Source organism: Rissa tridactyla, chromosome 2 (genome assembly GCF_028500815.1).
Source record: "Rissa tridactyla isolate bRisTri1 chromosome 2, bRisTri1.patW.cur.20221130, whole genome shotgun sequence".
In the NCBI taxonomy this organism is placed as follows: Eukaryota; Metazoa; Chordata; class Aves; order Charadriiformes; family Laridae; genus Rissa; species Rissa tridactyla.
In genome coordinates, this window is record NC_071467.1 from 67,377,626 (window position 1) to 67,392,537 (window position 14,912).

The window sequence follows — 14,912 nt, forward strand, 5'->3', positions numbered from 1 at the left end:
AAGCTCACTGATCCAGTGAGTAAGTCTGATGGACAGTACAACAAATTTTGTAAGATAGGAAAGATGTGGGCAGGGACTTATGAAACGCACACAAGCTAAGAACACAGGGATAATAGATATGGTGCAGAGGAGGCAGAAGCAGGAACAGGATCATCAGCATCATCGACCAGAGGCTGGGTTCTGGAGCAGATCACCATTCCAGGAGACCTCAATCACTTCATCAGTCTATGAGATTCGATGTCCAACCACTACGCTGTTTTGCTGTCCTTTGCCCCTGGCTGACTTACCAACTGTTGATTCATATGAGGAAGATGATGACGACAATGAAAATTAAGGCATTCAGAAAGAGGCAGCAAGCAAACCAGCACTAAAAGTTTAACATTGGTCATTCAGTTTCTGAGATGAAAATGCAGCTGAGATCTTCTGGAGCAGTGACCCACTCCAAAGAGCCAGCATCTGCTCCAGTTGGCAGTACTGATAATCCTGCTCCTGCCTTTCCATCCTCTACGCCACATTATACTCCACCATCCCTGAGTATTTGTGTGCACTTCGTAAGTCCCTGCCCACATCATCCCTCTACCACAATACTTCCTACAGGAACAACTGCTTTGCTATCCATCATACCAGTGTCTGGTGCACTTTTCAGGAGTGTACTCTACAAATATCAGGGTATGGCTGTGTAAGACACCATTGTATGTTTAATTTGGTCCTAGAGATGTGAACTGCTCTACTGGTACCATAAACAGAAGGCAACATTCTAAAACAGATGTAGACTATGCATAGAAAGAAGAATGCAGTAAAACCCAAAAAACAACAAAGACTAGGGTGACTATGGCAATCAGTCAGACACACTTACTCTAGAAAATGAGACTTCATTTGAAATACTTTCAAAATTAAAACCTGCGCGTGTGCTTACTACGTTCATATCCCTATATATATGACAATACTTTCATATATATTTAAGACTATCAAAATCCATGCCCTGCTGCTGAAAGGATGTATCACTCCTTATCCCTTCATGATACAAGCACTTGCACAGCTGCTCTGTAGCCTAAATCTGTGTTAACACCAGTCACTTTTGGAAAGCTGAATTAATTTAGATCACTGCATGGCTGCAGACAAGGGCAGGAAAAAAGCTCAGGAAAAGCAGCAAAAGGTATTAAATGCACCATTCCGGTCTCCAGTGCAAGAAAAAAGCAAAGCTACAAGTAATTTCAGCAAAAAAATAAAACTGCTGCCACCTTCACCAACCACTGGGAGAATAAGGGAGCAGTGAGACAGCGAGTGCTGCTAAGTCTAAAGCCAGGCTAAAACAGGTATTGACAGAGTTTTTGAATCCTCGACTCAGCTAAGAGTCTTGTATCTAGAAGCTATAAAATAGAGACCAGCATGTCTGGAAAGCAAATTGGGACAAAAGACGAGAGGTAGTATGAGGAGTCAAAAGAGGGGCTCCACTCTGGATTATGAGTTGAAAATTAATGGAAAAACTCAGGCCCTATCAGGCTCTCATTTTTCAAACATGAGGTTTTTCTATTTTTGTTTTAGCACATCAGGGGAGAAAAAAAAAGAAAGTATCCTACAGTCAAGACAGTGCAGTACATGAAATGGATTACATTTGAGGTTAAATGGGTCTTCATACATCATTTAAATCAGCTAAGTAGTTTCAAGACATAAGTTAAACTGCACAAAAAACTTTTAATCTGAAAGCTTCACTTCACTAGCACAGGCTTTTATCAGCATTCCTCACAGCTTTTTGCCTTAGACACATTCATAATGCTCTCTTTGTCTTGATCCTGACAGTACAAACATCCTGTCCTTAGCAAGGAGAAGCTTTTACGGCCCATTTTACTGACAGAAACACTTTCCATCTCGCAGCAAAGTTAAAGTTAAATAAGCAGTAACACATCTTCTCCAGCATACTAAGTCAACAGAGCAATACATAAAATGTAGAAAGTAACTTAAAATCGTTATTTTATTCCTCCTGACTTACAGACATCCTCTTTCAGATATCTGGTAGGTGAACCTGTGTAAGACACTCCTTTTTTACCTCTTTATTTTGTACTTTCCCTAGACATACAATGAAAATACCACTTCATTTAGCACCACTCTTTTGCATTGACTCCAGATATCAGTTAAACAAAACAAAAAAGAAGCTATAAATACCTTGTTTCTGGAAGTTATAATTTGCTTAATAACAATTCTGTCTGCTAACACCAGCACCTTTGTGACAGAAGAAAGCAACAACCTTGCAGCTTTTACTACACCCGTTTTGTCCGTAAAGATTGTTATGTGGCTATCAGACTCTGGATGATCCAAGCTCGCCACGTCTGTAAGCTGTGCGATTGTTTCACCTAGAAGGAAAAAATAAATAATTAACACTCCACACTTACAAAAAAAGATACTGGGCCATTAAGCATTCTTAACTTTTATCTTTGAGGGATAAAACAACAATTTCACAGCTACCTAGAACTCTCTTATTTCACTTCACTTCCTCCTACTGACTGTTGGTGGCACCCTCTACATATTTAAATCTGGACTATTCAGTACTGCCTCATTCTTCCATCTGTAACATACACTAATTTTCTTACAGTAGTCTATGGATATTTGAGGTGGAGGGAGTGGAGCTGAGGAGCGTGGAGGGACAAAACATTAACAGGAGACATTTTTCCAATTTTAATAGCAAAATGCAAATCAATATCTACACTTGCAGCATCAACCCACTGAAGAAGTAGGATGCAGCAAGGAACGAAGAACTACAAATTCCCCTCCACCTTCCAAATTTCAGTTAGTATTACCATAATTTATGGATTTCCTATTCCTGTAGAAGTCTTCAGGCGTGAAGAATAAAGAGATCCCAAACAATAACTTTATAACTTATAGGACTGAAGCATTAGTCAAACTTCTGCACTTTATGTTCAAAGGAGGACCACCAGACAGTATGTCGTCAGAAACGGGAGAAAGAAAAAAAAAAAAGGCAAAGCAGCACTGATTTTCAGTTCATAAGCATCTTTTTATTCAACTAGCATTTAATATGATAATGGTTAAACAGGACTATTTGACCACTTTTATTTTTATGCAGTTAAAAATTCTACAATCCAATGCAGCCAATGGATCTCCTTGTCTGAGAAAAATCACAGGCCCCTATTCAATTCAATCTTCTGGAGTCCCCTAGGTAATAGTGCAATAGAGGAAAGGCACAGAGCAGTTTCCTGTTCCACAACCACATAAGGACTGCTGGGAGATTGAACTCAGGCAAGCTCTTAGACATGATTTTTGTTAGCATGCAAGACAAGATGATCAACCCACAACTAACCTGCAGGTCATCCCTGAAGATAAAATCTAGGACATTTAATTGAGTCCCCTATGACTGATCTTCAAAATCTCAAGTAAGGTAATTCACCTAAGCAGACAAGATACTCACTTCAAAAGCCTGATAAAGCCAGAGGTCCCTATGAAGAACCTCAGGGTGCATTATTACTCTGGAAATACCACACAGAAACACTATGGAACAAAGACGGCCTGACAGTCCTTCAAACTACAGAGCTCCATGCTTCATAGTGGTTATGCATAGATTTCTCTCCTCCAACACCTTGATAATCCCTTCAGTTCATAAATTGTCTGAATAGGTCTTGCATTATGGCAAAGAACTTCCAGTACTTTTGCTAGGACCAAGACAGGTCATAAAAGCAACGGTACAAATAATCAGAGGGTCTCTCTATTATAGGCACGGAAATACAATAAGCAGAGTACAATCTGAAATGGTGAGTTCCATAGCTGAAGGGCCTGAAGAAGCAAGAATAATTATGGCTATTATGGCTAAGTATGGCTATTACCCAAACAGTGAGGGCAGCCAGATACACTAACAGTGAAGTTGTAGGACAAGTCTCCAGTCAGGCGAGGAGATAATTTAACAGCAAAACAGATTGGCCATTGCCTTCTCCACAGTCAAATTCATTCCAGTTCAGGCCAATTTCTAGTTGGAACTCTTCAACTTTATCAGCAGATTAACCCCAGTCTCTTCATTTGACCACAAAATATATGTGACAACATAAAACCCTGTAAAAACACACAGAGAACAATTAAAATAGATGTAAAGTGCTTTTGGTAACCAAGGAAGGATGCACAAGATCATTACCCGATTTCTTATGCTGTGGGATTCACCTTCTTGAAGATGAATTATCAAGTCATAGGTGAAGCATCTAATCATACAAAGAGTAATCAGAGAACATAGAAAGAGCTGCAACATCTGCCTGTCAAAAGCTCCAGACAGCCCTAGAAACTTGAGACTTGTGACAACACAACAAAGGTCTCCTTCTCTGCCTACAGCTCTGCAACTACAGGAACAGGAATGGCGCCCTAGGAGTAAGCTACAAGGAACAAGACCTGGTAGGGTAAAAAGACTGAGCTACAGCATATTTAAGACAGCTGGGCACGCATGAGACCACGGGGCACATCCAAGAGTGCCAAAGGAACAATTCGGTGTCACTGTAATGCTGCTATCACATCTGAAAGCTTGCGACAATTAGGACAGAGTTCCAATGATAGAAAGGCAACAGAAACACTCATTTTCAAGAAGGGTAACAAGAAAAAAAATAAATCGGGTAATTACGGGCTAGTCTGCCTCACTTCAGTCTCCAGAATTATTATTAAAATCATCCTGGAAGTCATTACCACACGAAGCAGAAAAAGGCTATCGGGAAGAGCCAGCACAAACCTGGAAGGGCAAATAGTCCCCTATCGACCTGAATTTCTTCTACGATGAGATGACAAAGTGTCTAGAAAAGGAAGTAATGGATGCTGTGTATCTCAGGTTCAGCCAAGGCCTCCGACATGATCTCCCATAGTGTCCTTATAACTAAAACATGAGATATGGGCTGGATAAGTGAACAAATAAGGCGGGCAGAAAATGGACCTGACTGTTGGGCTTGGGGAAGGTGATCAGTAGTACCAAGTACAACAGGTGGTCAGTTACCAGCTGCAACCCTCAGGGACTGATACAAAGCATCAAAACTATTCCCTGGATGATGGGCCAGCATGTTCAGCAAGTGCGTGAACAACACCAAACTGGGGGAGTGTCTAACACTGGAGGACAGAGCTGCTAGACAGAGGGACAGGCTGGAAAGATGATCTGACAGGAATTTTGTGAAGTTCAACAAAGGCAGTAATACCAAGTCCTGCACGTGGGCCAGGATAACACCTACAGCAGTAGAGGCTGGGGTTAGCTGCCTAAAGAGAACCTTTGCAAGGAAAGACATGATGGTCCTGGTGGACAGAGAGATGAACAGGAGTCAGCAATGCTTGCCAGCTGCACACTGGGTTGTTAGTAGAAGTGTAACCAGCAGGCTGCAGAAACAGTTCTTCCCTTCTGATTGGCACCTGTGAGACAGCATCTGGAGTACCATGTCCAGTTTGGGGCTCCTTAGTACAAGGGAAAACACTGAGACAGTGGAGCATGTGACACAAGGAGAGAGGCTGAAGGAAGCGGGTTTGTTCAATCTTAAGAAGGAAAGGCCAATGGCAGAGTTTACTGCGGTCTACAACTTAATTGGCAGGTATAGAGAAGACAGAGAGGCTGATCCCAGAGGTGCATGGTGACAGGACAAAAAGTAATGGACGAGATATAAGAAAATATTTTTGACACTGTAAGGGTGGTCACACACTGTTATTCTGTTAAGTTATTCTGTGATTCTGTTTATCCATTTTAGATTGTTAGTTTTCAACCTTCTTAATTTAGTCCCTCTCTGTAATAAAAGACAAGGCAAAAATAGGAGAGCACTATTTATTGCTTCCATTTCACTCCGTGTCTTCCTTTAGGGCTATGTAGTCAACTGGCAGAGAATACCAAAAGTGTTATGACACTAACTCATTCTTGACATGTGTTTTTTCTTGTAAATTAACCAGTCTTTCCCAGTTTTGGAGGAAAAAAAAAATAAAAAAAAAAATCACAGATGGGCATCTAAAACTGTGCTGCTTTGAATTACATTCCACTACTCTACCGTCACTGTAAACACTGACACAGTGCAAGACTAATGTTAGGCAAAATCTGCTACGTGACCCTCTGCAGTGTTTTATGATTCTATTTTGAGTCAATCAAATTACAAGGTTTATTACAAGGAAATAGTCATAACAAGTCTGAAACACTTTAGATCACTGATTATACCCTTCACAAGAGACAGATACAACATCTGTCATCCTTCAAAGCCTCTGCAGGATATGCAATTGATTTAAAGACTCCCTACTTTTCGTAGCAACTGAGACACCTAATGTTCTAAATCCTTTAGGGTTGAAATCTTACTTGTGAAGTCCAACAAAGGCAGTAATACTAAGTCCTGCATGTGGGCCAGGATAACACCTACAGCAGTAGAGGCTGGGGTCAGCTGCCTAACGAGAACCTTTGCAAGGAAAGAAATGATGGTCCTGGCGGACAGAGGGATGAACAGGAGTCAGCAACGCTGGCTAACAAAGTGTCCTTTTATTTTTTGAAGCACTATCTAATTTACTGGCTAAAAATAAACGTGAACAACTCTACAACATCCTCTGTCCTAAACAGCAAGGCCTTTCTGCTGCCCATGCCATCAGAACATGGGATTCTTTTATACAATTCAATATTCTTGGCTATAATTGGCCAGGAGATTTTATTGGCTTCCTTGGGAACACTGATGTTGTTCAAAATGGCACTTGAGCAACTGCGTTCAGAGACTGAATTCAGAGGACAGTTATCCTTAAGAACTTCTCTGCACAAAGGACTCTCTTACCTTGTCCAACAATTAACAGTCCACAGAGATAATACTGGCACAAAAAACCCCACCACCAAAAAAACCCAGCAGCAAACATGTTTGATATACTGAATTTCACATGTAAGCCTTCAATTAGATCTCAAATAGATAGCTCGAAGAAAAACTGACCCATGCCAAGATAAATGTGAGGCTTGACCAAAAAGTAAACAGTGTGTATCTTCACTCCTCTAGACTGAGGCATATTACTGCATAACAGGAAACAAAACTTCCAAGTGTAACAATTTGGTAAGGGAAAATACTGCAGACTATTTTTAGATTCTGAGCTCCTCCTGGATACATTGATAAGGAGAAAAAGCACTTGGGTATATGTACTGGGTTTGCATGGCAAGGTTTTGGTAGCAGGGGTGCTACAGGGGTGGCTTCTGTGAGAAGTTGCTAGAAGCTTCCCCCATGTCCGACAGAGACAATGCCAGCTGGCTCCAAGATGGACCTGCCACTGGCCAAGGCCGAGCCCATCTGCAATGGTGGTAGCACCTCTGGATTAACGTATTTAAGAAGGGGGAAAAACTGCTGTGCAACAACAGCAGCAGAGAGAGGAGCGAGAATACGTGAGATAAACAACTCTGCAGACACCAAGGTCAGTGAAGGAGGGGGAGGAGGTGCTCCAGGCACCTCCTGCAGCCTGTGGTGAAGACCATGGTGAGGCAGGCTGTCCCCCTGCAGCCCAGGGAGGTCCATGGTGGAGCAGGTATCCACCTGCAGTCCATGAAGGACCTCACACAGGAGCAAGTGGATGCACCCAAAGGAGTCTGCAACCCCGTGGGAAGCCCACGCTGGAGCAGGTGCCTGGCAGGACCTGTGGCCCTGTGGAGAGAGAGGCCCATGCTGGAGCAGGTTTGCTGGCAGGACTTGTGATCTGGGGGGGGGACCCATGCTGCAGCAGTCTGTTCCTGAAGGACTGCGCCCTGTGGAACCATGCTGGAGCAGTTCCTGACAAACTGCACCCTGTGGGAAGGACTCACATTGGAGAAGTTCGTGAAGGACTGTCTCCCATGGGAGGGACCCCATGCTGGAGCAGGGGAAGAGTGTGAGGAGTCCTCTCCCTGAGGAAGAGGGAGCGGCAGAGACAACCCCCATTCCCTGTCCCCCTGCTCCGTTCAGTGGAAGGAGGTGGAGAAAATTTGGAGTGAAATTGAGCCCAGGAAAATGGGAAGCAGGGGGGGGGAGGTGTTTTAAGATTTGGGTTTATTTCTCATTACCCTACTCTGATTTGATTGGTAATAAATTAAATTAATTTTCCCAAGTCAAGCCTGGTTTTGCACGTGAGTAACTGCTGAGTGATCTTGACCCATGAGCCTTTCGTTACATTCTCTCTCCCCTGTCCAGCTAAGGAGGGGGAGTGGTAGAGCACCTTTGGTGGGGATCTGGAGTCCAGCCAGGGTCAATCCACCACACCACAGCATAACTGGCAAGTCAAGAAATAAGAGATCTAGACTGCACTGGTCTTCTAGCAGCTGAGATTATTGATGTAAACTTTGGCAATTTTGGCTTGTCAGCATTTTTACTTGGATCTCTGAAGAGAAAACACATGCTTCATATAACAAATGGAATGTTTTCAAATTAGGACATTTCTGTTTGCAGCCAAGTTTACTGGAGCGACCATGAATTTTCAGTCTGAAGTTTATCTAGAGTAGTCCTTCAAATCACAAAAACAATCATTCATCACAAGCATGCCTCCAGACATTGCGACTCATCACTGAGGGATTTTCAGAGGATTTCTTACAGTACCATGCCCAACTTCCAAGTTTCTTTTTAAAAGGGAAAAAAAAAAAAAAAAAAAAAAAAATCACAAAAATGGTCTGACCTCCATCCCCAAAGTTTGAGGCCAGCACAGTGATTCAGCAAGGAATATACTGTCTAGGACACCAAAAGGCAAGTTTCTCAGTCTTCTGAGGTTATTTGAAAGATAAAACCCAAGCACTTACCCACAAGTCCGCTGTTTATCTTAAAGATAAACTGTTAAGACAAATAATAAACTTAATAATAAAGCTATGTCCTGATAAACTTTAAACTTATTAGGCTTAATAAGGCTTAATAAACTTTAATAATAAAGTTAAGATAAATAATAAAGTTCTTAAATTATTCCTGACACTAAAAATAGTGTGCCAAAAACGGCACAAGCACAATAGGTTACAAATTTCATGAGTAACTACTTACCTGCCCTCCTTGCCTCGATGCAAGCAACACTCATTTCCTCTTTCAATTCATGATTTTCGTTGGCTATAGCTTCGCCTACTGTAACAAATCTTCCAACTGCCAGGTTAACTGCTTGGCCCACTCGCTGAATTGCTTGCAGAGTCTTGTCTGAACGCTTTGGTTTATCCTTATGGTTAATAAGAGTAGTTATCTGTGAACAAGAAGAGTCAGTTATTAGAACTGTATGCAAGAAGACAATTTAACTTCAGTATTAAAGGCAAGTTTTGAACTGAACTCAGTAATGGATTTTTAGCATACTTCTCTAATAAAATTTAGTGTTGAGTCATGAAGTATCATTTAACTTCTCACAGAATGAAAAAAAATTTGGAGTATAATTAAGTTTGCTCATCCACTGTGATCTCAGCTTATCTTGCATCTCAAATGAATTGAGGCATATTTCCCCCCCACACACATTTGCAGTATTAAAATAAGCTGCCCCAGATCTTTCAACAGGCTTCCACACTACAGACACAGTAAGAGTTGAGGAGTCCAATAGTAGAAATATCAACATCATTTTGGGTTTGCCAGCATTGGAAATGTTACCAAGTTTTCATGCTGCCAGGTAACTAAACACACTCATCAATTACAATTTGGAGACTTTGGCTGCTTTTACTAAAACAAGCCTTTCTAAAGGATGTTTTATCCAACTGATTAAGGCAGACTTTAAGAACAAGCAGTAGCAGTCTTTGCCCAAAAAAAAAAAAACCAAACAAAAAGAATTTTTCTTTTAGAAATAATCTGAAATATTCCAGACCTCCCTCCATTAAAATATCCACTGTACTCATAACTTAAATATCTTCAATTACATGTGTTTTCTAGAATTTAGAACAAGTTTGCCATTTAGATGCAAGCTATCACTAAAACAATGAGAGAACGTTCTTATTCTGAACTCCACATCCTGTATCAGCTTTTCTGCCCCTGCACTATACTGCACTATATATTTCTTCTTGGATCACCAGAGATCACCTTCTGATTCATGCAGGCTGCAGGAGACTAAAGATCTGCCTAGAACACCAAACACAAGGAAACAAAGAAAGAGATCCCTCTCCCACACAAAGAGAAAGGCAATGCAGAAGTAGATGCTTGACCAAAGCAAAAAAAAAAAAAAAAAAAGATGAGAAGAATGGGGAATCCTGCCACTTGGAATTAACTAACTACAAACTGCATTACGAACAGTATAGGAGTTTTATGCTTTTGGTACGATAACAATTTTTAGTGAGATGCAGGACAGAACTCTGTAGTTTTGAACATCCTAAATCAGCATAAAAGCCATCGCTGTTGCCAAAGACAGTCCTGCCTGTCCTTGCCTCCCTCTCTCATTTTTGCAATCTGATGTGGGTTAAACCTGAGTTGTAAAGAAGGTGGTGTTTGTTAGTTTAGTCTTTCTCATAATCAGTTGCCCAGTCCAGTTCACTGCACAGCTGTATGAATACTTTTGGTGGTAAACGGGAAAAGGTACAGACTGGAGAGGGAAGGATGGGCAGAAGTGCTGCTTTCAGCAGCTGTGTGGTTTAAAATGGCCACAGAACTTCACTGTAAGCCACATCCCCAGGGGCTCAAAGGTGTCTGCTGAGAGAATCTCAGAACTACATGAATTACTTAAGTGTCTGAACACCTCAGCTGCATCAGCTTAATCACAGATGTCTTTGTCCGAACCTAAAAAAAAAAACCCACAAATCACCATTCACTCATACATTCTCCTACCAGTCAAGCCTATGGTAGGACAAAAGCATAGAAGCTGTACCTGTAATGCTCGTGCTAGATTCAAGGACGGAGCAGGAAACAGTGTAGGAACCGTTCTGCTTCATAATTTGATCAATGCCCAAGGCTTACCCTTCAGATATCACTGAGCTGTATTTCGGGGGTGGGGGGTGGGAAGTGGTGTTTTTAACACCTTACTGGGCTGGTTTTGAATGCCCAGAGCTGGTTTAGTCAAGTTTGCAGTATTAAACTCTTTGCAATGGAAAATGTCAGTACTTCATAGAGCACTGGGGGAAGGCATGGCGGGGAGGAAGTAGCCAGAAGAAGCTAAGAACTATCTCAATAAACAGTGCTGCCCTATCAAAGAACTGCTATAGAAATGGAAGAATATTTTGTCCTGGTACAGAACATCACTACACAAAGGCATCATCTGCCCACTGCCTTCTTATATATGCCCTACTTCTCCAACTTGTACCTAAGCCACAAGCTCTAAAGGCAGGCCACTTTCCACAATTCATGCAAGAAAACTGTCCGTGTAGGAGTCCGCCGGTTCACCAAACTTCAGCCCCAACGCCTGTGAATCCCTGATGCCCATCCAATGAAAATACCATCTTAGGAGGAAAACAGAGTCCCATTAAAGAATAAACTAAGCAAACATCTCTACACCTTCAGGTTCATTTTAGAGAGTTACCATCACTTCAGTGGAAATTCAGATTAATATCAAATGGATATTAAAACCAGCTGCAATATGCAGCTTTCCTGAATTCTTGCATTGTAGATGCTTCAAGTATACCAAACTGTCCAATACCTAACAGCAGCTAATGTTAACAATCCCAACTGGTGAATTCTTCACTAGTTATGGGCAGGCAGCAAGCCTACAGAGAGCATTAGACCAAACGCTGAAGAAAACCAGTTTGATAGAAGGTCACAACTTTGTTTCCTCAAATGATTTTTAAGCAAACAGCAACCTAATGCTATACAAACAAAGGGCTAATATTACATTCATACAGTTACTGACTTCTCAAAAACATACAGAATAACACCGGCCTAAGACAAATCGAATACAAGTTGTATGAACGTCCTGGCTGCAAGTTTACCTCCCACAGCATTTTACACCAGTAGAAGTTTAAACATGTTCTGCATAATCCTGAAAAAAATGCACGTACGCTTAACACTGCAGAGTGAAAGGAATCCCATGGTCTCTTACAAATCATCAATGGCATTTTAATCCTGTAGAGGTATGCAAATGATAAAAATCACAAAGACGTCACAGTTTAGGTTGCTTTATTAAAGTCTTACAAAACATTTTCAGAAACACTTTCAGTTGAGATATGTGTGAAGTTTACAATTCTATCGCTTCTTTAGCACTCTGTTCAGAGAGGATCATCAGTTTTGCAGAAAAAGACACCCCCTAAACTCCCCCACATAACATGAAGCAAGAATCAGCAGCTGTTTTGGCAGGTCCATCACCAGTGTCATCTAACCTTATAACCTCACCAGTGTCATCTTAACTTCATGAAGCTCAGCAAGGCCAAATGCAAGGTCCTGGACCTGGGCCAGGGCGATTCCCAGTATCAGTGCAGACTGGGGGATGAATGGATCAAGAACAGCCCTGCAGAAAAGGACTTGGGGACACTTGTGCATGAAAAACTGGACAGGAGCGAGCAACGTGTGCTTGCAGCCCAGAAAGCCAACTGTATCCTGGGCTGCATTAAAAAAAGGGTGACCAGCAGGTCAAGCGAAGTGATTCTGCCCCTCTACTCCACTCTCGTGAGACCCCACCTGGAATGCTGCGTCCAGCTCTTGGGGCCCTCTGCACAGGAAAGACACAGACCTGTTGGAGCAGGTCCAGAGGAGGGCCATGAAGATGATCAGAGGGCTGGAGCATCTCTCCGATGAGGACAGGCTGAGAGTGTGGGGTTTGTTCAGCCTGGAAAAGAGAAGGCCCTGGGGAGACCTTACTGTGGCCTTTCAGTACTTAAAGGGGACCTACAAGAAAGCTGGAGACGGACTTTTTACAAGGCTACAGTGACAGCACGAGGGGTAATGGCATCAAACTGGAAGAGGGCAGATTTAGATTAGATACCAGGAAGAAATTTTTCGCTATGAGGGCGGTGAGGCATTGGCACAGGTTGCCCAGAGAAGCTGTGGATGCTCCATCCCTGGAAGTGTTCAAGGTCAGGTTGGATGGAGCTTTGAGCAACCTGTGCTAGTGGGAGGTGTCCCTGCCCATGGCAGGGGTGGTTGGACTAGATGGTCTTTAAAGGTCTCTTCCAACCTAAACTATTCTATGATCCTATGATCTACTCTAGACACCCACTGGAGTAGCTTGTATATGCAAATTAAACTCAGTCTGAAAACCTACGGTTATACAGAGCAGCTGAGGCTTTCCAAACACCTCCTGAAATAATGAACTCTCAGCTGGGTAATACAATTTCTTCTCAGATTGGCTAACTTAGGGCCACTAAAGTAATTATCTTAACATTAGAATGGAGGGAAGTTTGTTGAACTCCACCATTTTTTTTGTAGAGAAGTCAAAACCTATATGGATTGCCAGTTGAAAACAAACATTGTGAAAGAACTAAAACAGAAGTTGGTCAAGAAGTTGGAAATATATCAAGACAAACAGCTTCATATAATACCTATTTCAGGTGTGATTAACGTTATGACATTAGATGTAGCACATACAGCCTGTACTAATATAGTAAAGTTCGCATAGGATGTTTGCTGTAAAAAGGAACATAATGAAGAGCCCTGAAATGGGAGTAGGTAAGTCATAATAAAAGAGAGGGAGGAAGATGTGAAATAGGTATCAGCTAATGGAAAAAACGGCTGTGTCTGGTTCTAGAAACATGCATAAGGCATATACCAAAAGTAAAATGCTTAAGAATGTCAAAAGCATGAGGAAAGTTCTTCAGATACAGATGGGCTTCTCATAACCTGCCACCTGCAGAAAACATTGCTGTGCAAACAAGGAGAATGTATAATTCTGAGAAATATCTTTCCCTTTCCTTCATGAAGTCTTAAGAGTGACAAATATATACTCAGCTATATCATCCATTTAAAATGAAGTTATGAAAAAGCAGAGGTAATAGCAACTGCAGTTTCAGATTCTTTTCAAGACTTAATCAAACTTTAAATTAACAACCAGGGTTAAAAATCTAACAAACAAGATCTTAACACAGCAAGGAGAGGAATTTCACTTGTATGTTAAGTGACAAACTGAAGGAAACTGTGATGCTAATAAGCAGCACAAAGATTATTTAACCAGTTCAGACCATAGTAAAAAAAAATAAAATAAACCCCTAAGGGGTACAATTGGAGCGGTGTTGGGGAGAGGCACAGAATACCATTTGCTTAAGGATACAAATAAAGCAATGAGCATTAAAAGGCCAATAAGCTAGGCTTCTTAAATAAAGAATAAGCAAACTTCTTGATCCTGACTTCTTAACAACATTTAAAACAAAAATATACAATTGGAAAAGTTAAATGGAGAAAAGCAAAGATCCACAAGAAACGTAACAAGGAACTTTCTCCCCTATCAAAAACTGAGTTAGTGAAAACTTGCAGCGTTTAAGGGTATTTCAGAGGACAAAGAATCGCTTTTTCCCTGCAGCCCATCCAGTTGCAACCAGACTAGAACTATTACTGCTGTGTTTCTTTCAGTTTGTTGTTTGTTGATTTTATTTTTTTTTTTAGAAAGCGGGAAACCCCTGCGATTCCAAGAACATTACCTAAGCTGTCCTTTAAGCTTAACACCTCCCAGATATTTAATCTGTTCTATTTGGACCATGTATCACCCAGTCACTAACATTTGTGATGTTTGGGCAGGAGTTAACAGCTGAAAAGATTACCTGCAAGTCTCTTTGAACAAGAGAAATATGCTACATGCTGTTTACTTAAGGATTTACTGATCAGGTCCTAGAAAGCAAAGAGCCCTTTTGATGGTACTCATGCTCTATTTAATGCAGGCTCTTACACTATTTCCATGGAATGCTTATCTGAAGTCAGAGACAATCAGTTTAAGGAGTGTTCAGTCTCAAGAAATTGTCAGTTACAACCTTTCGCCACTTGTTATGACCAGCCCCAGAAAAACAGCCTTTTCCCAAGTACTTTACTGAAACTAACATACATAGCCATAACGTACCAAGTTGTACTTCATATTTAAGGAAAGAAGCCCCGTTGTGACACTTTTCAAGCATCTGTTTTCAGAGCTTT

General features: G+C 41.4%; 1 protein-coding gene across 1 annotated transcript in view; it reads right to left on the bottom strand.

Annotated features, from left to right (window-relative positions):
* The window catches only part of CTNNAL1 (catenin alpha like 1), a 60,969-nt gene that overhangs the window by 30,507 nt on the left and 15,550 nt on the right, over positions 1-14,912 (bottom strand). Inside the window, exons 2-3 of the mRNA XM_054191753.1 lie at positions 8,955-9,144; positions 2,164-2,351 (exon numbers count right to left, since the gene is read on the bottom strand). Coding sequence (XP_054047728.1) covers positions 2,164-2,351; positions 8,955-9,144 — 378 coding nt within the window. The remainder of the gene's footprint in view (positions 1-2,163; positions 2,352-8,954; positions 9,145-14,912) is intronic.